Below are 27,765 nucleotides of genomic sequence, written 5' to 3'. Positions count from 1 at the left end.
ATGCTTGTCTTCATCATCATCATCTTCCTCAGTCCCAGATTCAGACTCCTCCTCCTCCCCTTGGTTAGACGACCTCCTTTCCGGGCCAGATTTCCTCTGTAGTCAAGAACAGAAAGCAGTGTTAGCATATATAGATGTATATGTCCTAGCATTATAGAGAAAGAGCTGATACAATACCTGTCTTCCTGATTTATTGTGTACCTGAATTAGCAACAACTGAACAACTTATGCAATTACACCTAAATGCCATATATATATATATATATATATATATATATATATATATATATATATATATATATATATATTTTTTTTTTTTAATAATACATTTTGCATTTTTATACAAATATGTAGCTATACAGCAAACAATTTACTACTACTAAAGCCTTAAGATAATTATATGATTATTATTAAGTGCCTATGAATAATACCTTAATTGGTGATTTATTGGTGGTCTTTTTCTGCGATTTGGGCCTGCCCCTCTCTTTCTGTTTGGAGTCTTTTCCATCTGTGGTGATGGTCTTCATGGCAGCAGCGGCGTGTCGGAGTATGCAGTCGTTCCCGCAGTAGACGGAGTCAGGGAGCGCATCTCTCTCACAGCCAGGGCCAATGCACTTTGGGAGGGAAGATCCTTCGACTGCAGTCACCTGCTGAAAACTCAGGGATGTCAAACCTCTGCGTCCACTAGGTTACGTCAACAGATGTACACCTTATGAACTAGGGTTGTGCTGATAGACGTTATCATGTTAAATACAAATTTAGTCACATTAAAAAACATTAGGCTGCTTTTAGCCTTACACTGGAGTTTATTCACTTTCCAGCAATGAAACTAAGTAAATAATTAAATAAATTAGCACAATAATATCCTGTATCGGCGATCTCATAGGCTGATGATAGGACAATATGACAATTGTGCATATCGCCCAACACTATTAAGCAGAACACTGCATTTTTGCACTATTAAAAGCAATTTCAAAAACAAACTCTTGTCACATGACCTCATCAAATGTTATCCAGTTTAAATGCTTAGATAATTTTACTTAAATTTTGTGTCCAAAATGTCTTCATGTCTAGGCCTGATCAAATAATGAGTCAAAGACGTCTGTGGTTCATATTACTTCCAAGATCATCCTTTTCTTTCCTTTTCTTTAAACAAAAACATTAAAATTAAGTGATTCCTGTAAACAGACGCAGATAAAAAGCAAATATTATGACCCCAGATAACTCAGAATACATTTTTCAGCTTTTAGTCTAGCACATTTTAATTTAATTACGAGATTTTATTTTAAAAGGGTCTTATTAACAGGCAGACCATGTTTTTTTTTATTACATATATTTAGCCCCTGAACATAGACGTGAAAGTGCACTATCCAAACTATATTGTTCATATATATATATAATTCATGATTGCTTTTGAATGAAGACCTAAGATTGGTCTTTTTAATGGAAAAAAATCAAAGCATAAAATAGTCATAAAAGTTTAAAGTTGTTTGGATATGACAATATTTGGCAGAGATGCAACTATTTGAAAATCTGCAATGCATATTACGATTAATATTTACGATTTACAAAATATCTTCATGGAACATGATCTTTACTTAATATCCTAATGTCCTAATATCCTTAATATCCTAAATGGTTTTTCATTGTATTGTTATCTATTGATACAAATAATCCTGTGCTACTTAAGACTGTTTTTGTGGTCCAGGGTCACATTTTACATCCAAATTTGCTATAAAATTAAAGCCTCCTGTTATGATGTAGATTTTTTTAGGTGCATACATTTATATAATTAAAAAAAAAAGGGGTAAAATATCTATATAGGAGTCGTATATCTTTCTTAGTTTACCTTACCTTTTTTACTTTCTCGACTAGATTAGGATTTGTCATACAGTGAAGGTGTCCCGCTAGCATTAGAAATAATTCCCATATATAATCATAATAAGATGCCTTTACAAGGTGATTTGTCTTTAAGTTAGCAGGAAAGATACCAATTTGAGAAAAACACCCAATAGTGACATTAAACCCATTAAAAACAGTATTTTACACTAAAAAGCATGGTTCTCAGCTAACAAAAAATTATGACATTTCCTTCTGATGTTAGCCTAACATTAGTCAAATTATTAGTGGTCAAAGCTGAAAAATCATTATTATAATGTACAATAAAATATAGTAAAAACACCCTGATAATGACAGCTTTAAAAATTAGCAGCCAATTAATGCCCATCAAATTCTGCAACTCAAAAAAAAAAAATCTAAGTTACATTAAGTTACAATTAAGTTTTCAAGCAATGCGTCACTAACAGTAAAATCCCGTAATAAAAGCTGACAAATTTCATGCACAGAAGCATCAAAAACTGTATTGAAAATCAACAGGATGATTTCAATTTCTTCAATCCCATGAATTGAGATGTAAACAAGAGTGCAGTATTCAAACTTGTGTTTCATACAGCAACGTACCGGCTGGAAAATCTTTATTTTCTTTTTCCCACTAGGATTGGTAGCCTTCTCGATCCTGCCCTTGATGCCCAGGTCATCAGAAGCCTTCTCCTCCGTGGTGACTACAGCAGTGCTAGGTGGTGTCGCAAGACCAGTTTCACTTTTACGAAGGCCAACTGCTGGCCGCTTGCCATTCTCTGCAGCTGCTGTGGAAGAACCAGCCTTGGAAAACTGTCCCTTTTGTGTATAGCAGTTTGGACAGACATAGTCCTCTCCGTTTCTTTCCATCAGTCGGCCACGTGCCTCAGAGATGCCAACGCAGTCGCCATGAAACCACTCCTCACAGCGATCGCAGCAGATCATAAACCTATGCACAAGGATTTAAACAATGACCAAACACCCTAAATAATCATTAAACCCACAAGATGAAATGATAAAACTTCTGCTGACAAAAAAGCAAGAATTGAATAAGAATATCTGCTTTGAACATAAACACTTGCCATGTTTTATGCATCGTGCCTGATGACGACAGTTTAACGTTCACCAAGTGTCAAATGAAGAAGTATGACAAAGAACAGGAATGTACCAGTGTGAAATTGTTATAATCTACACCAATAATTCTTATCAAAATACTAAATTTCACATGATGACACTTTCGTCTTGGGCGTAAAAAAGCTAGCTAATTATTGAAAACCTATAAGCTTAGAATCTGAATCCTAACTGCTGATTTATTATGAAATGCATTCATAATAGAAATCAGTAAAAGCAATGCAATTCAAAGAGCATAGTTCACTGGAAATATGTGTACACTGTGCTTCGCTCACAGATTGATCTGTATCTCTTGTGTAAAAACTCTCAGTTGCACAAGTAAATCATATTCAGATAACACTGTTGTCATTTTCACGTTTATGTTTCATAATTTAAGTAAAATGCCGGTTACTTACTGCAGATGATTCAGATCAAATGTTAAGCTCAAACTAGGGCTGCACGATTAATCGTTTTTAAACCGAAATCGCGATTTGAAAGGGTGCGATTTTCAAATCGCAAGAGCTGCGATTATTTCGATTGATTATCAAATGTGGTAACAAGCATATAAGTCGTTTTTGACAGGTCACTTCAAGTGCATATTACGTCTTCATGCTTATATTACGTTTGATGCAGAGTTTAACCAATAGGGGGCATTTTAACACTGCATGTAGAGACATGCACGGGACGTATTTTTCAGTCCCGCCTCCGCAGAAATTTGATCTCGGTCCGTTCCTACCTCGACATTCATGTTTTGTCCCGCTCCTGCCCGCATAAAAGTAACCTATATAGTTTTTTTCAGTACATCAATTGAATTTACATGAAACAGTTTTGTAACATCTCGTAAGTTTCACAAAACCCCAGCATAAACGTCCCCGATAAAATATTTGTTATATAGGCTAAGCATCAACATTCACAAACCACTGTTATTCTTAACAGAATTAAGAGCAAGCATGAGCTACTGTGTGTATCCAGAGCAGAATGCAAGCAGACAAAGCTAAAGTTGACATCTCACTTCATTTGCGATCTCATAAAGCTCTAACACAATGAATATTATGCACGATGAATCTTTCACAATGTCTACACTTCGTGTGTTTTAATTCGCGAGCACGCAATATTCAGCACTGTGCAAGAATGTTTGAGCAGTGAGTGGATTCTAACTTAAACACCTGACTGCCTATCCTTGTGCTTACTGATAATGTATACTAGTTGTTCTTGCTGCTTTTGTGCAATAGATGAATAACAATATTTTGCTTTTTAGATATTTCTATTTTGCGGGGATCCCGCGAATCATTTTATTTTCCCGCGTCCCGAACAGCCGCACTCGTCCATCAAGTTTTGTCCCGCGCCGCAGTCGGTTGCGTCGGGTCCCGCTATACTCCCGTAGGAGTGCAGGTCTCTACTGCATGTACTGAGCAAATAACGTTAACGCCATTTGGAAAAGATAAGCGGGAGCAGCGGCTCAACTTCCCAACAAAGTGTCTCTTAATGTAGGTTATCATCAGTGTTTTACTGATGTAAAATTGTTTACAGTGTGTTTGGATTCCTAAAAGTTTAAGATTTTAATAATATTTTATTATATAATTTTAATTGTTCATTTTATTTTATTTAAGATACTGTAGTTATTTTCTTAATTTGTCATGATAACTGACAACTTTATTTTAAAAAAGGCAACAATGTTTAAGAGGTTTTAAATAAACAGTAGAACAGTGTAGCATACTTTGGGATTGTGCTTGGTCTTTCTTTGGTTCTGTTAAAACCACCATATCAAACCTGTAGCTCTTTTATGAAATAGTAGTAAATCGCATTTTAAATCGCAAATCGCAATTTTGATCAGAAAAATCGCAATTAGATTTTTTCTCCAAATCGTGCAGCCCTAGCTCAAACACAATTTAACATGCTGCAGATCTTAAAATAATCTTCACAGTGCATCTTAAAGCTAAAACTAAATTTCCGGGTCACACTTACACACTGTAATATGCATACTGCGTTCTATGAATCTAAAGTGTGATTATCATGCATCTATCTCATACCATATAAGGTTTTAAAATGTAACACTGCAAAGTAGAGTTTAGTTTTAAGATGTATAGGTCACAAGACCTAATAGTTTTAGCATGCAAACCAATTTCTAGCACACAATACATCAATTCCTCCTGGTCCTTAAGTCAATACAACTGGTAAGGCTTTCTGAGAAACTCATGATTTGATATACTCCTGGAGATGCATGTGCACATACTTACAGGGTATAAGAACACTTCAGTTTAGTTCCTTAGTGTTTTCGCTCTTCTGCTCACAACACTCATACAAGGACTCTTTTTACTATTACACGAGAAAATTAAACATCTGTAAAAGCCGTTTTTACAATATTATACTTACTAATACTACATTTAATACATTATACATAAATATCTACACCAAAATTATTAACTGTTGTTGCATAGTTATTTATAATGTATAATTCTTTGTTTTCCTGGACCTTATTACAATTTGTAGCAATAGCCAAAAATACATTGCATGGGTCAAAATTATTATTGATTTTTCTTTTATGCCAAAAATCATTAGGATATTAAGTAAAGATGATGAATAAATTTCCTACCGCAAATATATAAAAACTTGGAACATCATTTTCCTAATATTTAGATTTTTTTTTTCCACCCTCAAGATTTCAGATTTTCAAATAGTTTTATCTCAGCCAAATATTATCCTAACAAACACATACACCAATTTAAAGCTTATTTATAGCTTATTTAGCTTTCAGAAAAACATTTTTTTTTCACAAATTATTACAATAAAATGTTTCATATCAGTTGACATTGATAAATTCAAATGTTTTATCTTAAGTGTAAAGAAATATTTTTTTTCTCCTAGGTGAAAGTTGTAGAAAACATTAATTGTGGTTCTAAACTACCACAGTTCTTTTTCCTTAACAACATAAATACCTTAATAGAAAATTAATTTCTTAAGTCTCTGCATGTTCTAATGAGCAATATTGTTTCAAATCATGAAACAGGTTTGTGCTGCCTGACTTTGATGACGCATAGCACAGCAGCAGTTGAATATTAATATTACTTTTTTGTCTCTTAGAAATGCACATTTGCTAGTTGCTTAAGTTGACAGTAGTAGTAGCTTGAGTTAGGATGCAGATGTAAATTTATTATTAAAAACCGCAACATCTGTAAAAATTGTAACCTCATTCTTAAATGTTGAAATGTAAAAAAATACTGCAATTATATTCCATTACTTCTTTTAATACATATCTACATTTCTAATATGTCACCCTAGACCACAAAACCAGTCACAAGAGTCTATTTTTTTTGTAAAAAATTGAGATTAATAAATTATCTAAAAGCTGAATAAATCACAAATATCCATTGATGTATGGTTTGTTATATTACTGATACAACTATTTAAAAATCTAACACCTGAGGGTGCAAATAAAAAAAATCAAAATATAAAAAAAGAAATTGTCCAAATGAAGTTCTTAGCAATGCATATTACTAATCAAAAAATACATTTTTATACATTTACAAAATATATTCATGGAACATGATCTTTACATAATATCCTAATGATTCTTGGCATTAAAGAAAAATCAATAATTTTGACCCATACAATGTATTGTTGGCTATTGCTACAAATATACCTGTGCGACTTATAACTGATTTTGTGGTCCAGAGTCACATTTAATAAGATTCAATATGAATGTCCCACATTTCTGCCACAATACCATGGTGCAGTTAGTGTTACTACAGTAAATCCGTGGTAAATGGTAGACTGAAAAATCTTCTGACTATTATTGTGCACAGTCTTTCTCCTGATTGTCAGTGCCGTTTCATCTGGCTTTAAACTGGTTTAAAATCACTTCACACTGGATCTCACAGTGCTGTTTAATGCTCATGTGAGTAAGACTTATCAGCCAGTAGATGCATCTGCTCTAGTAAGCTTGTGCTGCCATTTAAATTTTAAATTAAATGGAGAAATTGTCCATGTGGTGCAGTTCAAATGAGTAGCACTGTTTCTTCCATTTTTGGTGCATAAACATTAAATTAAAATTTTATCAAACTCTTGTTATCATTTAATCAAAGACAATTATATCACGTTAATCATTGTTATTGTTTTATCGGCCAGTTAAAAAATTGTATCGTACTAATTTTCTGTTGAATCTACATGCATCAATTATTCCCACAGTATCCATTAAACAATATACCATCTACCAACATCTTGTACACCTCCAAAGACACGTACCTTTTGTTGTGTTTCTGCCTGCAGATGCAGTAAAGTGCATTAGGGTCATAACCATCACTGTCAGACCCACTGGACGAAGTCTCTTCGTCATCGTCTTCATCATCATCATCATCCTCTTCTTTCTTCTCGTTGCGGAGCTTCACTCCTACTTTTGGTTTAGTGTCTCTTTTGGCGTCTTTACTGGCTGCTCTAGTAGGACGTCTATTCATGGACTCATTTGAGGTCTTCTCTTTGTTCTTATTACACTCTTCACCATCCTCTTCTTTCATTACCACATCCTTCACATGTTCCTCTTTTGCTTCAACGTCCCTTCCATCTTCAACACTGGCCGCAGTCTCAACATTTTCATGAGGGTCTTTCGTTACCTCACCGGCAGCCTTTTCGTCGTTGTCAGAGCTGCCATCATCACTCACTGATCCCCCTCTAGTTTGAGGTTTCACCGCCTGCTTAGTCCTTCCTCGACCCCTTTTCTTTTTCTCTGGTGAGGCTGCTTTCTGTTCCTCTATTTTAGAATCTGCATTTCCGTCAAAGCTGGCTTCGGAGGCCGTTTCAGCATCGGTCGGGGTCTGGGATGGAGGATCTCCTCCCTCAAGTCGTGAGGGACAACTTCTCCTACCTGTTCCTCTTCCTCGCTTCACAGTGACCAGAAACTCTTCCAGTTTGTCCGTGCGCTTTGCCTGCCTGCCGCTGCGACGCACCGGGGCGCCCTTGCCCTCTGGGGTCTCCCCTACCATTTCTCCAGGGAGTTCCCTCTTAGCAATAGTGGTCCGACGAAAGCCCCAAGTCTTCTTAAACTCACGTGAGGGCTTTGTGGATTTGTCAGGGTCGTCTACTTTGTCTTCACTAACATCACCTTGCTCTTTTTGATCTTTGACTTCTTCTGAGACCGGTGTTGGTTCTGTGTGTGAGACGTAGCAAAATTACACTTTAATTCAGCAATCAATGTTTAATCATCAACATACTGTGCATTAAAACTGTGATACATGCTTTCAAGCTGATCAATCATTGAAAAGTGATATGGTGACACCACAGTTTGAAAAAATGATTGCAAGGAAAGGTTTTAGCCATTTAATATTTTCCAGTGCATGCCCAGAACGGATTAAGAGGCTTTTAAATCTCAGTGATTACATCCTGATTCAGTAATTTCCCAATTTGAAACCCTGATTGGAGAGAATCCCACGGCTCTCTTGTACAGGAGTGCATGTGGTGGAGTGGGCCGTGGGTACCTTGTGAGCTGGTATCCACAGGATCCTGGCTAGGCTCAGGGGCTTGAGCCAGCTCAGGGCTCACACTCTCCTCCATAGCAGAGAGACACTATTTTTCAAACAGAATATCTATAATTAAGAAAAAAGAAAGATTTAATGGTGAGCACAACTCCCAAATATTACTATAGTCATGTGGATTCCCAATAGAAGGCACCAGTGTGTCTTTTTTTCTCTATGGGTGTGTCATGGATTTAGTAAATTCGATCTGCAGGGCATATAAACAGGATTTAACAAGCTTTAGATGCTTAAAAGTGCCCATCCCTGATCTATTGCATTCAAAGTGGTGTGCCAAATCAAAATAGACTATACAATTGAAGTATGTGTGAAATAGGGCTGCACAATATTGGGAAAATATGCGATATTGGTGTTGAATACTGCGATAATGATATTTCTTGCGATATTTCCCTAGAGAAATGCTTTAATAATTATTATTGTTATTATTATCTATTTTTTTTTTTATATTTTATATATGTAATGATCATGCTAAAATAAACAGGTAATAGATATTCTTCTGTCATCCGAATTAAATCTAATTCAGGCTAAAAAAAAATGTCAAGGAAGTTGCAAAAATTGACTTTAAAACACTATGAATGACTTAAAACCTCAGCAGATATTCTGATTTCTGGTTTGCTGTTACCACAGACCTGCAAACACAAAATGAATTGCTTTCAAACATTACTTTTTATTTACATGTAAGAGCATCTTTTAAACTAAATATTTCCTTGCCTTGCCTGTTTTTTGTTTGTTTTTTAAATAAAACATTAAACAAATTTTATTAAAATTACTATTAAACTTCAAAAAGTTAGGAGCATCAAAAAAAAAAAAAAAATTAGGAGCACCCAATTTCTTTTTAGTGATGCACTGATCTTGATTCTTCATGGCTGATTCCAATTGCCAGGCAAATCAAATGGGCTGTTTCTGAAAGCCTCAGAATCAAATTTTTTAAAAATTACAGTATAAATAACAAAAAATAGACAATAAATGCAGCCATATTCAACGTAGACTACTCTTTCAATATTTAAAGTGCAAATAGAGACCAAATTTTTTTTTTAAGTATGATACAGAGTTATAGACAACTTCACAACTTATTATAGCCCACATTCTAATGACAGCCTAGATATTTTATCTAGCCTAATTTGCGTGCATTGGGGAGTCGTTCTCTAAACGTGGGGTATTAAAATTGCTTTTAAATGCGCGTAGCCTACGCGTTTTACTTTTGGTTTCGTTTTAAGGATCGCGCGAAACTCTCGGCAGTGCATAGCATGCACTCTGCAATACAAGACATTACTTTAACAAACCACTTGAAAGTCGGAGGACACCAACAGGATTTTGAAAAGCGTGTCCCCAGTGGAAAATACTCCCCTTCATGAGTGGAACTCGGCCGCTGAGTTATCATCTGATGTGAATGAAAGCTGTGTTGTAGAGAACCTTTTCACTGTCCACAGTCAAAAATCGTCATACCACACACCCCTAATTGCAATGCAGTTTGTGCAAATCCGGAACAGAGGTTTCAGAAAAAAAAACACATCCGGTTCCTAGTTCAGCGGTGCGCATTGTCAGTGACAGGAAGACTGCTAATATCTCAAATCTTCAATAAAGATTAAGTTTAAATGGTTATGTAATGTTGGAGAGAACGGCGAACGCATCAGCTCACAGCAGTCTGTGCAGTAGTTAGGTTAGCAAAAGTTTTGTAAAGAATGAAACTCGGTCGCACCACAACAATTTCTCGCACTCACACAAATGCTCCCAAATATAATTTGAGGTTGTGCAGATTAAATTTTGGGAGCATAAACGGTGGCAATTTTGATCCCTGCACAGTTCTTAGGCAAAAGTTCAGTGCTGCTGTCATTTTCTCCCTTCATACTCCTGCCGTATTTATTTTTCATTTTCTGCTCTGAGCCACCGGGTTCACCTGTTCGCCCGTTCTAGCCAATAGCATTATAGAACCTACTTGGGAGGCGGGTATAAAGATAGTAAGCCCCCATCTGTTTGGTCAAATGAGGACAACCTATGCATGCAACGCACAAATGTCTGGCACATAAATTAAATGTCAATTATCGCAACTCTCTGCGATACTGATATCGCGTATACTAATATCGCGATAACGATACTTTTTCTATATATCGTGCAGCCCTAGTGTGAAATATTGTCTAAACGGTTTACATTATAATCACTACAGGGCTATTAAATGGATAACACTGATGGAAACTATTTCTCTTCATGTTCCTCAAAACCAACATATATTTTTGGACTGTATGCTTCCTCTAGTTACTAAAACTAATAAATATCTACAAACCATGTCATCTTTGTTTTAAGTTGAAACTGTATAATAGAGGGTTTGCACTTTGGTCATTTCCCCAGATGCGCGGCCACACTGGCGATACTCAGATGTAAACAACATCTGCATGGTTAATGTACTACTGTTGTTCTGCCAATTTATGCTGTCTAAACCACAGAAAAAATGCTGCTAAATTATATAGAGAAGGACTTCGTAAGCAGGAAAGGGTGCAATATTTTGACAAACTGAAGTTAATAGCTGGTAAAGACACGTACAAGCAGTATTCATTAAGACGTTAGCCTAATATTTCACGTACATAACCGTAAATGATAAGAACAAACACGAATGTTGTCAAGATTCTTGCTCTGGAAATTCTGGTTCAGTTTGGCCAACCACAAACGCCTTTTGTGCCTCAGATCATTTTTGCACTCTTCTCCTTGATTTGTTATAACTTTTGGCAGACCATACAGTACTCCAAATGTTTTTTCTAGTCTGACCGTTGAGTACAGCCCAAAACATGACAATAATTGACCATTTTAAGCAGCAATAAACAGGAAAATACGGGCGTTTTGCACAGCGACTTATTTTTTACATTCCGTGCCGTCAGTATGGCCGATTGATGACACGTCGTGAAAACCCTCTATTCAGAGAATTAGGTCCCATTATACAAAACACTGGTAAAATAAAGAATAACATCTGAGCATATGACTTTGTATATATGAATAGCAATAATATCCATAATTTGACATGTAGTAGACTCTAAATTCCACACACATCATTGCACAATAAAGAAGAAATCATTTGTGCATTGTGCAAAATGTTGTTAATTTAGTACACTTAACCTAAAGGTGTACACAGACTACATTATACATTATATTGAAACAGAAAACATGAATTACTAGTAGCAGTATTTTTTTATTCCTAAAAAATATGCAGGATCAGTGGGAAACATTTATAAAAGTCTGTGTGATTGGCCTTTTCAAATGTAATACATTTTTTCCTGAAACCTTCCTCTGAAAAGGACTAAAGACTATAATCAATACTGTCTTCCTGTGTTTTACATAGAACTGAAAAATTACTTTTGTAGTTAAACTTTTTAGTATCATACAACAGTCTGAAACATTAAGTATAAATGTTGTATACTAATAATGTGTTTCTGAATTCCATAATTGATGCATTTTCATCATTACTTTAATGCATTTTACATTGTTAGACACTAGGAATTCATTTTAAATTACTATGCAATAACTAATTATTTTGAGTTTCATACAAGAGCATGTCATCTTTGGTGAACTTTTACAACAGTAATACATCAAATATAACTGGTTTAATGTTGACAGAATATCAATGAAATTTGTTTAAATTAAAAGGGCTGCAAAGCATTATTAAACACACACAAAAAAAAACTTGTATACATTTTGAACATTGTGATCTAAAGAAAAGCAGACCTGCTGCAAAACAACACCTGCAGGCTCCAACATGCATTTGGCAAAGGCAATAGTGTCATAAGTTAGATTTATATGGTTCAAGTTTCCGGGACACAATCAGTGCAAACACTACAGTAAACAGTAACAGTGTGACTTCAGCTGTCAAAAACTATGCAGAGTCTCATAATAAGAGTAGTGAAATGAAGCACCTGTTTGCTATGAAGACGACGACTGGAAGTCTTCTATTTAAGATACTGATCTAAAAAAGACAAAAAACACAAAAAGAATCATTTAAAATTTGCAACAAAAATGTATGATCGATAATGTTAAGAAGATAGTGGCTATATCGACATATCATATTAACTTGTATAACTTTATATAATTCATGTTCCTTCCGTTTTAACCAGTTGGAAGTCTATCAAGTTACACCTTAAAAAAAAATTGTAGTAAGCATTCCAAGTATGTGCCAAAATTGTTACACAAGATCAACTGAACAGAGACCTTGTATGTCATAAGTTTTATTCTTTTTGGCAAAAATATTAGATGGCTAAGAGTGACATGAAAATGACAAATTAGTAAGTCTACAAAAACTCTACAGTTTGTACATTTAAATAAATACTACTAAAAATATTGTTAAATACCAACTACTGCACCAGACCCAATCGAAAGCCAGTCCAATGCTAAAAATGCTTGGCAAAACATTTGCAAAATGAATGCATTTTAATCGCCTTTAGTCATACATATGCAAACAATATGAAAGCACATTATTTTGTTATAGAGTGCTGTAACTGCTATAATAACATTAACCAAGCAAGTAATGCTAAATCATTGAACATTTCAAATGGGCGTCATGTATAACGTGTAATATAATTGCCATCCAATAATATTACAAAATATGTCATGTTAAGACAGGAAACAACAATTATGTAGAGTTGCATAATTGTTACATTACAAACCGTATTCAAGGCCATCATTAAACGTGTATGAAATGTATACATTCACCCTCGTCTGGTGTGATTTAACGGAAGATAATCCATTCTTATAATGCTTTGTGAATATGTCATCCCTGCATATTGCTAGCATTTTAAAATAAAGAAAGAAAACGTGCATCGTTGTGCTCTGGAATGGCCGCCCACAGTATTGAGTGTCATAGTAACTCACACATATCCCACAAACAAAACTGACAAGAGGAATTCAGCACAACCCCTTACCGCTGTAAAATACACATACACAAGGCGCAAAACGAGACAAAACAGCTTTCAGGATTGAGCATTTAGATTTGTTACTTGCCCGTTAGCTTTAGCTAATCGCTAGCGCGACCTCCATTTCACTGTCCAACTCGTGCGCAGTCTCGCTTACACAAGAGATCCTTTCATTACAGATATTTTGTTCCTTCGTCTCGCTCATAAGAGTTTACGCTGTATATAGCGCAGAATATACTGAATACAATTTTATTTCGGTTCTAAGTAAGTAGTATTGCTGCTAAACCGAACTAGTTTCTGCGAATCGGTTCGTTCGAACAGTCAAAGAATCAATTACATCCGATACAGTGGTTCTTCGTCGTCATCGCCATCACGTGGTCCCTACGCCCAGACGTTCCAATAAAACGATACTTACGTATCCACTACTGTTTAGTAGATTATTGATAATTGTGTTTACCGTATGTGCATAAGATTTCATGTTTCCAAGTACGTTACCGCGAACGAATTTTGTTGGACTGATTCAAAAAGGGATTCGTTTGCGAATCGTTTGTAAGTAGTGAGAGCACTGGTGGGGTTCGGTCACGGAGAGCTGCCACGTGAGAGAAGTCTTCACGTAATATGCTTATTATTATTTAATTTTAATCTAATTTAGAGAGATGTCATATTAATGCAAAATATGCTGGAGACTTTAAATGTTTAAAACAAGCATAATTTCCTCAGACATACATCACATATATACTTATCTGCACGGACTAGCTTTCTATATCTTCCACTCGTGCAGAAAAATACATAAACATTCATTTAGAAAAGTACTACATTGTAATAAATTAACGTTAACGCTTATTCAAAAGCTGCAAAACATTGCACACGTTTAGTGCAAAACCAGAGGACCGCACACACCCACTTTGTGGACACTGTGCAAATCAAAATTTCATTGCATTTAAAATTCGTAATAATCACATTTTAAAAGGACGGAAATAATGCAATCGTGCACACATCTTTAAATAGTTTATAGAATAACATACAGTCAAATTATAATTAAACATGTGATTATCATGCACATGGAAGACATAACGTTACGATAAAACCCATATTTACACAAACATAAATTCAGCCTTATTTGATTTGCATACAAAACCTGTGCTGTTTACTAGTCTGTCCCAGGTTGTTGTAACCTGTTGTATTCCACCACCTGGAATAATCTTTTCTTATCGTATTAAATAAATATAGAGACTCGTGGCGCCATTACTGGAGCTCGAGGTTCATTGCTGTAAAAATGACAAACTGTATCTGCATCTCTGTATTTATTCAGCACAGACGAACAGCGAAAAACATGCATTAGCGTTCACAACAACTGGAGGTGCATACTCACTTGTTAGCATTAATGTCGTTCGGCCTACGGTCAGAGCAACAGCGTGACCTCCATTTTCTTTTCTTGTTGATGATGGTGGCGAATGTAGTATCTGCTTTTGCTTGTGGAGCATAGCATGAGGCAAAGCACATTCGAAGCTGAAGTTACGATGTAGAACAGCGACACAGTGTCGTGGAGGTGAAAATGCAGCATCCAAAAATATCCGACATGAAGAAGTGCGCCCTCTAGTTTGGAGTCGAACTGACCGCCATTCAAATGAATGCTTATTAATGTACAGTTGAGGTCAAAAGTGTACATACACCTTCCAGAATCTGCAAAATGTTAATTATTTTACCCAAGTAAGAGGGATCATACAAAATGCATGTTATTTTTTATTTAGTACTGACCTGAATAAGATATTTCACATAAAATATGTTTATAGTCCGCAAGAAAAAAAGAAGTTAAATTTATAAAAAATGACCCCATTCAAAAACTGCCCACTGTTCTTCAGAAAAATCCTTGATATCCCACAAATTCTTTTTTTTTCAGCATTTTGTGTATTTAAACCCTTTCCAATAATGACTGTGTGATTTTGAGATCCATCTTTTCACACTGAGGACAACTGAGGGACTCATATGCAACTATTACAGAAGGTTCAAACTCTTACTGATGCTTCAAAAGGAAACACAATGCATTAAGCCAGGGGGGTAAAAACTGAATTTGAAGATCAGGGTAAATTTAAAAACTTATTTTCTAGGAAACATGTCTGGGAAGTATCTTCTGTAGCTTCTAAAGGGCAGTGCTAAATGAAAAAAAATATCATATTTAGGCAAAATAAGACAAATGTAAACATCCTCATTATGTTCAAAAGTTTTCACCCCCTGGCTCTTAATGCATCATTTTTCCTTCTGAAGCATTCATGAGCATTTAAACCTTCTGTAATAGTTGCATATGAGTACCTCAGTTGTCCTCAGTGTGAAAAGATGGCTCTCAAAATCATACAATCATTGTTGGAAAGGGTTCAAATACACAAAAATGCCTTATTTTTTCTGTTCAGAAAAAATAAGGGACTCATGAACAACTAGCACTAAACAAAAAACAAAAAAAACAGCTGTGTATCATTCAGGTAACATCAGTATTAAGAATCAAGTGTGTATATAAACTTTTGAACGGGGTAATTTTTATCAATTCAATTATTTTCTCTTGTGGACTATATGTAAACGTCTTTCATGTGAAATATCAGCTGTGGATCATTACTTCAGATTCTACGAGGTGTATATAAACTTATGACCTCAATGTAGTATTTAAATTTTTATTTAATAATTTTTAATAAATTGCATGTCCAATCTATTTATACTGATGAGGAGGGGATTGTGTAGGACTTTGTGAACGACGGGAGTTTCAGTTCTGCAGGTCTCCGGAGCTTTCTGTAAAATCGTGCACGTCTGTGTGGGCCGCTTCATGATGTCAAAATGCTTCAGAAAAAAAAAAAAACGATGCTTTAAGAGGGGTGTAAAATGTTGAATAGAATTCTTATTTTGCCTATATAAATATATTTTATGTAGTATTTCCCCAGAAGCTACAGAAGATACTTACATGTTTTCCAGAAGACAAAATAAGTTAAATTTACGCTGATCTTCAAATTCAAAAAGTTCTCATCCCCTGCCTTTAATGCATTGTGTTTCCTTCTGAAGCATCAGTGAGCGTTTGAACCTTCTGTAACAGTTGCATATGAGTCCTTCAGTTGTCCTCCGCGTGAAAAGATGGATCTTATAATCACACATTTCTTGTTGGAAATGTTTAATAACACAGTATTAAGAATCAAGTGTATGTACAGTGCCTTGCAAAAGTATTCATACCCCTTCACATTTTATGTTGCTGCCTTATGGTAAACTGTTTTAAATAACCTTTTTCCCCACATCAATCTACACTCCATGCACCATAATAACAAAGCAAAAACAGAACTGTCACAAATTCATAAATGTATTTTTTTATTTTTTTTATTTTTATTTTTTTAAAGAAAACCCTGGTAAAAAAAAAAACTGCATATGCTGGTTAGGTAGTTTTGATTCTGGGATGCTGGTTAGGTATGTTTTGATGCTGGTTTAAGTTGGTCCTTTGCTGGTTTATGCTGGTCCTTAGCTGGTCATGTGCTGGTCAAGGACCTGCATAAACCAGCAAAGGACCAGCTTAAACCAGCATCAAAACCCACCTAACCAGCATATGCTGTTTTTTTCAGCAGGGAGAAGTATATTGCAAAAGTATTCATACCCTTCACCCAGTACTTAGCTGTAGCACATTTACAGCCTCAAGTCTTTCACTCTTGCTATGTGCTTAGGGTCATTGCCGTGTCAGAAGGTGAACTTTCTGTCCAGTCTGAGGTTCTGAATGCTCTGGACTGGGTTTTCATTAAGGCTCAATCTCAGTATTTTAGTGCATTGAGCTTTTCTTCCTTTCTGATAAGTACCCCAGTCCCTGCCACTGAAAAAAAGCTCCACAGCATGAGGCTGCTACCTCCATACTTTTCTTTTGGGATAGTACTCTGCAGGTGATGAGCAGTGTCTGGTTTCCTTCAAACATGATGCTTGGAACTGAGGTTCATCAGAGCATGATAAATCTTGTTTCTCACAGTCTGAGGGTCGTTTAGGTACCTTTTTTTATGTGCAAATTTCAAAAAGGGGGTTTTCATGTGTCTTCACTGAGGAGAGGATTAAGTCTTGCCACAGCACCATAAAGACCAGATGGGTGGAGTATTGAAGTGATGTTTGTCCTTCTGTATGTTTCTCCTAACTGCTTATATGACGCTCAACTAGAGTGACCATCAGGTTCTTGGTCTACATAAGTTGCTCAGTTTAGCAAGGAGGCCAGCTCTTGGAAGAGTCCTGGTTGTTTTAAACTTCTTCCATTAAGGTTAACATAGACTACATGCTTCTGTGAACCTTCAGTGCAGCAGAATTTTTTCAGAACTCTTCCCCATATATTTGGCTTGATGCAATCCTGCCTCTGAGCTCTACAGGTAGTGTTTTTTTGTTTTGTTTTTTACTTCAGGGCTTGGTTTCTGCTTTGATATGCATTTTCAGCTGTTAGACCTTTTATTAAGACGTGTGTGCCTTTCCAAATCATACCCATTCAGTTGAATTTGCCACAGGTTAACTTCACGCGAAGTGTAGTAACATCTACAAGCAAAATGAATGCTCCTGAGCTACATTTTAAACGGTCCCAGATAAGGGTATTGAATATATACCCTTAATCATTTAAGTTTTTTATTTGTAATAAATTTGCAAAGATGTTAAAAACCAGTTTTTTGCTTTTCCATTATAGTGTATGGAGTGTAGATTGATGTGGAAAAAGGTAATTTAAAGCAGCATAAGGCAGCAACATAAAATGTGGGGGAAAAATGAAGGGGTATGAATACTTTTGCAAGACACTGTAAACTTTTGAACGGGGTCATTTTTTTATAAATTCAACTATTATTTTCTCTTGTGGACAATATGTAAATGTCTTTTATGTGAAATATCTTATTCAGGCAAGTACTAAATAAAAAATAACATGCATTTTGTGTGATCCCTCTTATTTTAGTAAAATTAACATTGGGCAGTTTCTGCATGGTGTATGTAAACTTTTGACCTCAATTGTATGTAGCATATGACTTTTCAAATATTTTTGTAAATACTGTCTATTGTTAATGTCAATACCTCATCAAAAAACGACTCCCACATGAAACATTTTCAACAGGTGATCTCTTTAATTCACTTGCACCATACAAAAACTATTAAATTACAAGTTAGACCACCAGATCTTTATTTATATACAATATGTAAACATCGATCTGTTCTTCTTTAGACTGACAGCCACTCTTGACCGCTCTCCTTTGTCCTCTGTATATGGTTTGGAATAACATGTATGCACTATTAACAACATAACATACAGGAATGTTTTTGTTTGTGGATCATAGATGCAGTATCTCATGGGATAATAAGAATTTGTTCATCAAACATTGAGAATACAGCATCGAAATGAAGACGTTATATAACAAAAACAACATTAAACATGTACTTCCTTAATCACCTGGATTGGTGTGAAGTTACAGTCCTGTTAGCTAGGACATTAAAACATAACGTAAAAAACAATAATACATTTCGCCAGTGTTCAAATGAACCAAAATGAAACATAAATTACTCGTCATATAGTAGTTCTTTGACACCAAACAATACAGACATGACAAAATCTTCTGTCATTCGTCAATGACCTAACACTAGCTTTCAAATGTAAGGTAAACTTAAAAAAGAGAACAATGAGATCCTACTGATGTCAAACTGCAAAAACTAAAAAAACCCGAAGGCATTTAAGATATATTACAGGAAATCAAATAAACAGAGCCTCAGATTTATAATTCTCAGTCTTATCTAGTGATAATACAGTTTTACAACATGTATAACCATCTCTTTCCACACATTCGAACAAGATAGTGATAAAGTAGTCGTATTTTGCGAAACAGTGTTTAAACTTGTCTTAGCGATGTATGGATTAGATTTAATGTAGCCTCTTACGTTTTATATAACCAAATGTTCTTTTGATAAAATAGCATAAATAAGATAATACAGCACAATACTTTTCATGAAATACTAAAATTAAAAATAACCACATTCTGTACTAGTTTTTGGAACTGGAAATAAATAAAAAAAGAACCTTTTCACTTTAACCTTTTTTTAAAAAGAAGTGACGTGACTTTCAAAGATCACCAGCAGATCAGGCTTTCTGAATGTTATAAATATATTTTGGCAACATTAAAAAAGATGAGCTCAAATAAAAGTTATTAGACTCCACGTACCCACAAGAAAAAATAAATAAACTGGTCTTTTTTGTTTAGAATCGAACCCAACCGAGAAGCGGCCAAGCCTCTCAATCCTACAGCAGGAAATGCTTGGGTGGTCTGTGTGTCTTAGATTTGGAACATTCAGACATTGTCATAACATAAAAAAACACAAAAGCACAGTCAGGCAAGACGAACGTTAGTTAAAAGAACTTTTGTAGTGAAGAATTTGACAACATCTATATACAGCTGTACAGTCATAAGTGCTGATGTAGTGTATGTTTTGTACATGTGAGCTAGGACATAGTGACAGTGACATTGTCCTTGGTTTTGTCCGCTTCACTGTCTTTGTCTGCAGGTGTAGCAGATACAGTCTCTCTAGGTGAGTTGTTCGCCTGTCCAGGGGCTTTGGGAGTAACATCTGTGCCGCCTTCTGACTCTGGTTCCTGCTGTGATGATGTTGCTGGAATGCACAAAGTCATTTCATACTCTTATTAATATATAAACATTCAATATAAGTTTTTTAAAATACTTTTATTCAGCAATGATGCATCAAATTAAAGGATTAGTTCACTTCCAGAACGAAAATGTACAGATAATGTACTCCTTGTCATGCAAGATGTTTATGTCTTTCTTTCTTCAGTCGATAAGAAATGATGTTTTTTGAGGAAAACATTTCAGGAATTATCCCCATATAGTGGACTTCAATGATGCCCCGAAGTTTGAACTTCCAAAATGCAGTTTAAACGCAGCATCAAAGGGCTCTAAACAATCCCAGCCGAGGAAGAAGGGTCTTATCTAGTGAAACGATCAGTTATTTTCAAATTTCAAAATGACAGTTTACAGTCAAGCCCGAAATGATTCATATCCCTGGCAAATTCTGACTTAAAGTTACTTTTATTCAACCAGCAATTTTTTTTTTATTAGAAATGACACAGAAGTCTCCCAGAAGATAATAAGACAATGTACAAGAGGCATCATTGTGGGAAAAATTATTACTCATCTGTTATTTACATTTGAACAAAAAGTGGCATGTCCAAAATTATTCATACCCTTCTCAATAATCAATAGAAAAGCCTTTATTGGCTATTACAGGAATCAAACGCTTCCCATAATTGCTGACCAGCTTTTTGCACGTCTCCACTGGTATTTTTGCCCATTCATCTTTAGCGATGAGCTCCAACTCTTTCAGGTTGGAGGGTCTCCTTGCCATCCCTCTGATCTTTAGCTCCCTCCACAGATTCTCAATTGGATTTAAGTCAGGACTCTGGCTGGGCCACTGCAAAATGTTAATGTTTTTGTCTGCTAACCATTTTTTCACCACTTTTGCTGTGTGTTTTGGGTCATTGTCATGCTGAAATGTCCACTGGTACCCAAGGCCAAGTTTCTCTGCAGACTGCCTGATGTTGTTGTTGAGAATTTTGATGCATTGCTGCTTTTTCATGGTGCCATGTACTGCAATTAGGTTCCCTGGTCCACCGGCTGAAAAACACCCCCAAAACATTAGGTTCCCACCACCATGTTTGACAGTGGGGATGGTGTTCTTAGGGTTGAAGGCTTCTCCTTTTTTACGCTTAATGAAGGCTACATCATTATGGCCAAACAAGAGATATTTTCACAGTGCAGAACGTCTTGTATTTTTTAATAATACTTTGCACTGTAGCCACTGGAACTTCAAAACATTTAGATATGGTCTTATAGCCCTTTCCTGACTTGTGAGCAGCCACAATGCGCAGCCGCAGGTCCTCAGTACAGTCCTTAAAACAGCTGTTCCCAATGAATCAGGGTAATTAGGATGCTTTAGAACAGCTTGGACTATTTGGAATGGTATAGAACTTTGGATTTTCCCATAGACTGTGACAGTTTGCAAAGGGTATGATAATTTTGGACATGCCACTTTTTGTTCAAATGTAAATAAAAGCTGAGAAATATTTTTTTCGCAATGATGCATCTTGTACATCGTCTCATTGTGTCATTTCCGGTCAAAAGAATACTTGCTGATTGAATAAAAGTAACTTTAGGTCAGAATTTGCCAGGGGTATAAATAATAATGGGCTTGACTGTATATACTTTATAACCTCAAATGCTTGTCTTGAAAAACTCCCATCTCGTTTTCTTTGCTGACTTCTAAATCAACCTACATCGCTGCAGAAGTACCAATCCAGTGTTTAAAAAGTGAGCATTCAAAGATCAAATGCTCTTTACAAAAAAGGTAAAACAGCGTTGTAGGATGATTTTGAAGTTTAAAACGAACACGAGATGACTTTAATGACCCGGATCACACAGACTACACATGCGCATTGCAGAGACGAGACAAGACGAGCATTTGAGGTTATAAAATATATAAATTGTCAATTTGTTTAGAAAATAATTGATCATGTTTCTAGATAAGACCCTTCTTCTTCGGCTGGGATCATTTAGCCATTTGATGCTGTGTTTAAACTGCATTTTGGAAGTTCAAAATTCGGGGCACCATTGAAGTCCACTATATGGAGATAATTCCTGAAATGTTACTCAAAAAACATAATTTCTTATCGACTGAAGAAATAAAGACATGAACATATTATCTGTACATTTTTGTTCTGGAAGTGAACTAATCCTGAACTAATTTAGATTCTAAAATGCTGAAAAATGTCAGTTTACACAAAAATACGAAGCAGCTCAACTGTTTTAAACATTGATAATAAGAAATAATAAGAAATGTTTCTTGAACAGAAAAATAGCATATTAGAAAGACTTCTAATGATGCTGAAAATCCCAAAAATCATATATATTTACCCATTCTGAGTCTGATACTATGTCTTACCAGACTGTGTGCATGACTTCATGTGCTCTGGCCAATGTGCTTGTTGGCAGGGATAGTCGCAGTAGCTGGTGTTCCAGCAGCAGTAGAAAATGGCCTCCTTTCTGCAGTTTGCACACCACTGCTTCTTTTTCGTTTCATCCACAGCCTGCTGTTTCTCCACCTCCATCTGCTTCTTGACCTCCGTCACGATTCGTTCTCGTTCCTGTTCGAGACTCTGCCTCATCTCTGCCATGGTTAGCTCTGAGTACATCACATTTACCAAATGTGGACAAACAAATATGCAGTCAGGATGAATTATTGATGCACAGTATATTGTTGTAGTTCCAGTATTAATTTCAGATTTTTTTTTCTGTTTTAACTTTTCTGATTTGGATTTTAATTAGGGATGCACTGAAATGAAAATTCTTGGCCGAAGCCAAACAAAATTAAACACTGGGCCACAGGCTGATTACCGAAAATGTTTTTTTTTTTGTGTTTTTTCCCCTTTTTGTATTTTGCCCATTTTTTTCACCATTGCATAAATTAAATAGCCAAAGTAGGCTTTTTACAGTTTTGTCTTGCTTTGCAAAAAAAAAAAAAAAAAAAAAAAACAATTACAAATCAACAATTTAAAAATATTTACTTAAAGGAGTAGTTCACTTTCAGAACAAATACTTACAGATAATGTACTCACCCCCTTGTCATCCAAGATGTTCATGACTTTCTTTCTTCAGTTGTAAGGAAATTATGTTTTTTTGAGGAAAACATTTCAGGATTTCTCTCCATATAATGGACTTCTACGGTGCCCCCGAGTCTGAACTTCCAAAATGCAGCTTCAAAGGTCTCCTCACAGCCGAGTAAAGAAGGGTCTTATCTAGCAAATTGATTGGTTATTTTCTAAAAAAAAATTACAATTTATAAACTTTTTAACCTCAAATGCTCGTCTTGTCTAGTTCTGTGTGCACTCTGTGTATTCCGGTTCAAGACAGTTAGGGTATGTCGAAAAACTCCCATCTCATTTTCTCCTCCAACTTCAAAATCGTCCTACATCGCTGTTTTACCTTTTTTTGTAAAGGCTGTTTGATCTTTTTTGCATGTTTACTTTGTAAACACTGGGTCAGTATTTCTGCAGCGATGTAGGACGATTTCGAAGTTGGAGGAGAAAAAGAGATAGGATTTTTAGAAAATAATCGATGGTTTTGCTAGATAAGACCCTTCATCCTCGGCTGGGATCATTTAGAGCCCTTTGAAGCTGCATTTAAACTGCATTTTGGAAGTTCAAACTCAGGGGCACAATAGAAGTCCATTATATGGAGAGTAATCCTGAAATGTTTTCCTCAAAAAACACTATTTCTTTACGACTGAAGAAAGAAAGACATGACCATCTTGGATGACAAGGGGGTGAGTACATTATCTGTAAATTTTGGTTCTGAAAGTGAACTACTCCTTTAACACTGAACATTTTTAACATTCTAGTAGACATCATAGCCTACCAACAAAGCACAATTTAACTTAAAATTAATAAATTAGTAATATAATATTAATATGGCCGTTTTTAACCCCTTAGTGTTCCAACGTTCCTCCGGCGGGACGTTTTGCATTGAGTTAAGTTTGACAGGAACTCTAAGGGGTTTTAAGACTCCCTTCTTGAATCAGGCATGTGCTTTTTAATGTACAAATAAATGCAGCCTTGCTGAGCAAAGGAGAATGTTATAATAAATGTATTAATAGAGCTGTTGTAATGATTGTTATCACTATTTTTGTGTTACTTTTTTATTTTATAAAATTACAATGCTAACATTTATGAATGTTGACTTTTATTTTGGCGGAAACCCACAAGAAGACCTCAGTACTACTTTTTGCTGACAGCAGCAGATTTATGAATGATTCTTATTAGATTTTAACGTTCTGTAGTTTATTTACTAATGGTTTAAGGCCATTTTGCATTTCTTTTTACTTATTCGGCCAAACGCCGAAAGAGCTTTTTTTTGCTATTTATAATATAATAATTATATATAGAATAATTTCGGCTGCCGAACATTCGGTGCATCCCTAATTTTAATGGTTAAATTCAATTTTAGTAAGCTAAAAAGCATGTGTAATTAACTGAAGTCATAAAAAGTACAACAATTTATTAAAACTATAACAAAAATTACATTTTGGGGCCCAATAAAATCTTTTGTATTTTTTTTTTCCAAATTCAGGTGCTGAAACATGTGCTTGAAACATGTGTAGTGAAGAAAACTGCACCAAAAAAAATCTACATGTCATTCACAAAATGTAAAAAAAAACTACTTTTGTGAAGTAGTCCTAGGTTTTTTGCGCAATCAGGAAAAAAAACAAAAAAAACACTGCAGTGCAATTATCTGGACTTTCTAGGTCAATAATTATCAAAAATGTTGAAATTTACCATTTAGGAAGCGGCAGGGTCATTTAGAAAAGGAGCCTGTCCAAATATACCTAAAGCCTATAAATCCTAAAGAGAAACTCAAAACTTTATAAAACTACAGTCGTGGCCAAAAGTTTTGAGAATGACACAAATATTAGTTTTCACAAAGTTTGCTTCTAAACTGCTTTTAGATCTTTGTTTCAGTTGTTTCTGTGATGTACTGAAATATAATTACAAGCACTTCATACGTTTCAAAGGCTTTTATCGACAATTACGTGACATTTATTCAAAGAGCCAGTATTTGCAGTGTTGGCCCTTCTTTTTCAGGACCTCTGCAATTCGACTGGGCATGCTCTCAATCAACTTCTGGGCCAAATCCTGACTGATAGCAACCCATTCTTTCATAATCACTTCTTGGAGTTTGTCAGAATTAGTGGGTTTTTGTTTGTCCACCCGCCTCTTGAGGATTGACCACAAGTTTTAAGATCTGGGGAGTTTCCAGGCCATGGACCCAAAATGTCAACGTTTTGGTCCCCGAGCCACTTAGTTATCACTTTTGCCTTATGGCACGGTGCTCCATCGTGCTGGAAAATGCATTGTTCTTCACCAAACTGTTGTTGGATTGTTGGAAGAAGTTGCTGTTGGAGGGTGTTTTGGTACCATTCTTTATTCATGGCTGTGTTTTTGGGCAAAATTGTGAGTGAGTCCACTCCCTTGGATGAGAAGCAACCCCAAACATGAATGGTCTCAGGATGCTTTACTGTTGGCATGACACAGGACTGATGGTAGCGCTCACCTTTTCTTCTTCGGACAAGCCTTTTTCCAGATGCCCCAAACAATCGGAAAGAGGCTTCATCGGAGAATATGACTTTGCCCCAGTCCTCAGCAGTCCATTCGCCATACTTTTTGCAGAAGATCAATCTGTCCCTGATGTTTTTTTTGGAGAGAAGTAGCTTCTTTGCTGCCCTTCTTGACACCAGGCCATCTTCCAAAAGTCTTGGCCTCACTGTGCGTTCAGATGCGCTCACATCTGCCTGCTGCCATTCCTGAGCAAGCTCTGCACTGGTGGCACTCCGATCCCGCAGCTGAATCCTCTTTAGGAGACGATCCTGGCGCTTGCTGGACTTTCTTGGACGCCCTGAAGCATTCTTAACAAGAATTGAACCTCTTTCCTTTAAGTTTTTGATGATCCTATAAATTGTTGATTTAGGTGTAATCTTAATAGCCACAATATCCTTGCCTGTGAAGCCATTTTATGCAACACAATGATGGCTGCACGCGTTTCTTTGCAGGTCACCATGGTTAACAATGGAAGAACAATGATTTCAAGCATCACCCTCCTTTTAACATGTCAAGTCTGCCATTCTAACCCAATCAGCCTGACATAATGATCTCCAGCCTTGTGCTCGTCAACATTCTCACCTGAGTTAACAAGACGATTACTGAAATGATCTCAGCAGGTCCTTTAATGACTGCAATGAAATGCAGTGGAAAGTTTTTTTCGGGATTAAGTTAATTTTCATGGCAAAGAAGGACTATGCAATTCATCTGATCACTCTTCATAACATTCTGGAGTATATGCAAATTGCTATTATAAAAACTTAAGCAGCAACTTTTCCAATTTCCAACATTTATGTAATTCTCAAAACTTTTGGCCACGACTGTATATGAGCATCAGTAGATAAAACTGCATGTCATTAGCACATTGACATGCAGAACATGCAGACTTTGTAGTTTAATATCATTTTTTGCACTTTAATATTGACAGATACTAGTTCATATCCCACTTTAATTAGGGCTCTATTTTAATTTATTAATACAAGATTTGTCAAATTCTTCATTATACTGTCATTTTTATGACTGGATTCCACAATTCTGTCTGCGTTTTTCACATTGAGGAAATCATAGGGACCTATATAATTTAATGGTTGATATTACAGATTTTTCATTTATTGCTTTAAGCAGACATTGGAAAAAGTCTTCCTGTTTCATTATTAGTGTGCCCTTACATTAAATAAACTATTATCAGAAAATCACATACCTAAATTGTGCTTCATCTCTGATAATTCTTGTTGATGTAGCCACTGCAGTTTTTCGATTTCAATTCGCAACCGTCTAATCTGTAACAGGATAAAAATGGCTTTTTAGTTATATTTTCCACAGTAGTTATATACTTCTCCAGATTTACTTAAAGGGACAGTTCACCCAAAAATAAAAATTACCCCATGATTTACTCACCCTCAAGCCATCATACATGCATATGACTTTCTTCTTTCAGACAAATACAATAAGAGTTATATTAAAAAGTGTCCTGGCTTATCCACGCTTTATAATGGCAGTGAATGGGTGTTTAGATTTTGAAGCCCAAAAAATCCTTCTGAAGTGATGCGTTTGTATAAGAAAAATATACATATTTAAAACTTAAAAAAAACTACAATCTTTAGTTTCCACTAACTTTCATACACACGTTCACAAGAGAGTGGCTTTCCAGTGGATGATATAGGACGTAGCAAAAGCTTCGGTGAGATGTGACGAACATCAATTCACTTCAGAAGTCCCTTATTAACCCCACAAATCTGTACGGAATACTTCTTTATGATGGATGTATGCACTGTATTGGACTTCAAAATCTCAACACCCATTTACTGCCATTATAAAGCTTGAAAGAGCCAGGACATTTTTTTTTTAATATAACCCTGATTGTATTCATCTGAAAGAAGAAAGTCATATACACCTAGTATGGCTTGAAGGTGGGTCATTTTCATTTTTGGGTGAAGTATCTCTTTAACAAATACATACCTCTGCTATTGTGTTTCCTGACGTGCTTTTGGAAAGGTCATTGTATATCTCAGTCATCGTCCCTTTAATTGCATCCATGATCTGTTAATAGAAACAACACATCAATAATTACATTAATAGAACGATTAAAATGGTTTTCATCTATAGATTAGTAGTTTGTAACCATTTCCTTTTTTTTAATCTCACTTTATTAGTGTACTTCGCTATATCAGCTGCTACATCTGCAGATGTGGTGGGGATCTGGAGG

At 35.7% G+C, this 27,765-nt stretch overlaps 2 protein-coding genes across 4 annotated transcripts in view; both read right to left on the bottom strand.

Annotated features, from left to right (window-relative positions):
• dido1 (death inducer-obliterator 1) overlaps window positions 1-14,854 on the bottom strand; it is a 26,773-nt gene extending 11,919 nt beyond the window's left edge. Inside the window, exons 1-7 of the mRNA XM_073825505.1 lie at window positions 14,754-14,854; window positions 12,389-12,438; window positions 8,436-8,543; window positions 7,210-8,107; window positions 2,461-2,806; window positions 432-647; window positions 5-96 (exon numbers count right to left, since the gene is read on the bottom strand). Coding sequence (XP_073681606.1) covers window positions 5-96; window positions 432-647; window positions 2,461-2,806; window positions 7,210-8,107; window positions 8,436-8,511 — 1,628 coding nt within the window. The 5' untranslated portion in view covers window positions 8,512-8,543; window positions 12,389-12,438; window positions 14,754-14,854. The remainder of the gene's footprint in view (window positions 1-4; window positions 97-431; window positions 648-2,460; window positions 2,807-7,209; window positions 8,108-8,435; window positions 8,544-12,388; window positions 12,439-14,753) is intronic.
• Window positions 14,855-18,467: 3,613 nt separating this feature from the next.
• zmynd8 (zinc finger, MYND-type containing 8) overlaps window positions 18,468-27,765 on the bottom strand; it is a 33,849-nt gene continuing 24,551 nt past the window's right edge. For all 3 annotated transcript variants that reach the window (XM_073825434.1, XM_073825436.1, XM_073825435.1), the window contains exons 17-21: window positions 27,705-27,765; window positions 27,519-27,599; window positions 26,761-26,839; window positions 22,352-22,591; window positions 18,468-20,008 (exon numbers count right to left, since the gene is read on the bottom strand). In XM_073825434.1, coding sequence (XP_073681535.1) covers window positions 19,842-20,008; window positions 22,352-22,591; window positions 26,761-26,839; window positions 27,519-27,599; window positions 27,705-27,765 — 628 coding nt within the window. In that variant the 3' untranslated portion in view covers window positions 18,468-19,841. The remainder of the gene's footprint in view (window positions 20,009-22,351; window positions 22,592-26,760; window positions 26,840-27,518; window positions 27,600-27,704) is intronic.

Source organism: Garra rufa, chromosome 20 (genome assembly GCF_049309525.1).
Source record: "Garra rufa chromosome 20, GarRuf1.0, whole genome shotgun sequence".
NCBI classification, from domain to species: Eukaryota; Metazoa; Chordata; class Actinopteri; order Cypriniformes; family Cyprinidae; genus Garra; species Garra rufa.
The sequence above is the reverse complement of the archived record's forward strand: the minus strand, read 5'-3'. Positions and strand labels throughout refer to the sequence as shown.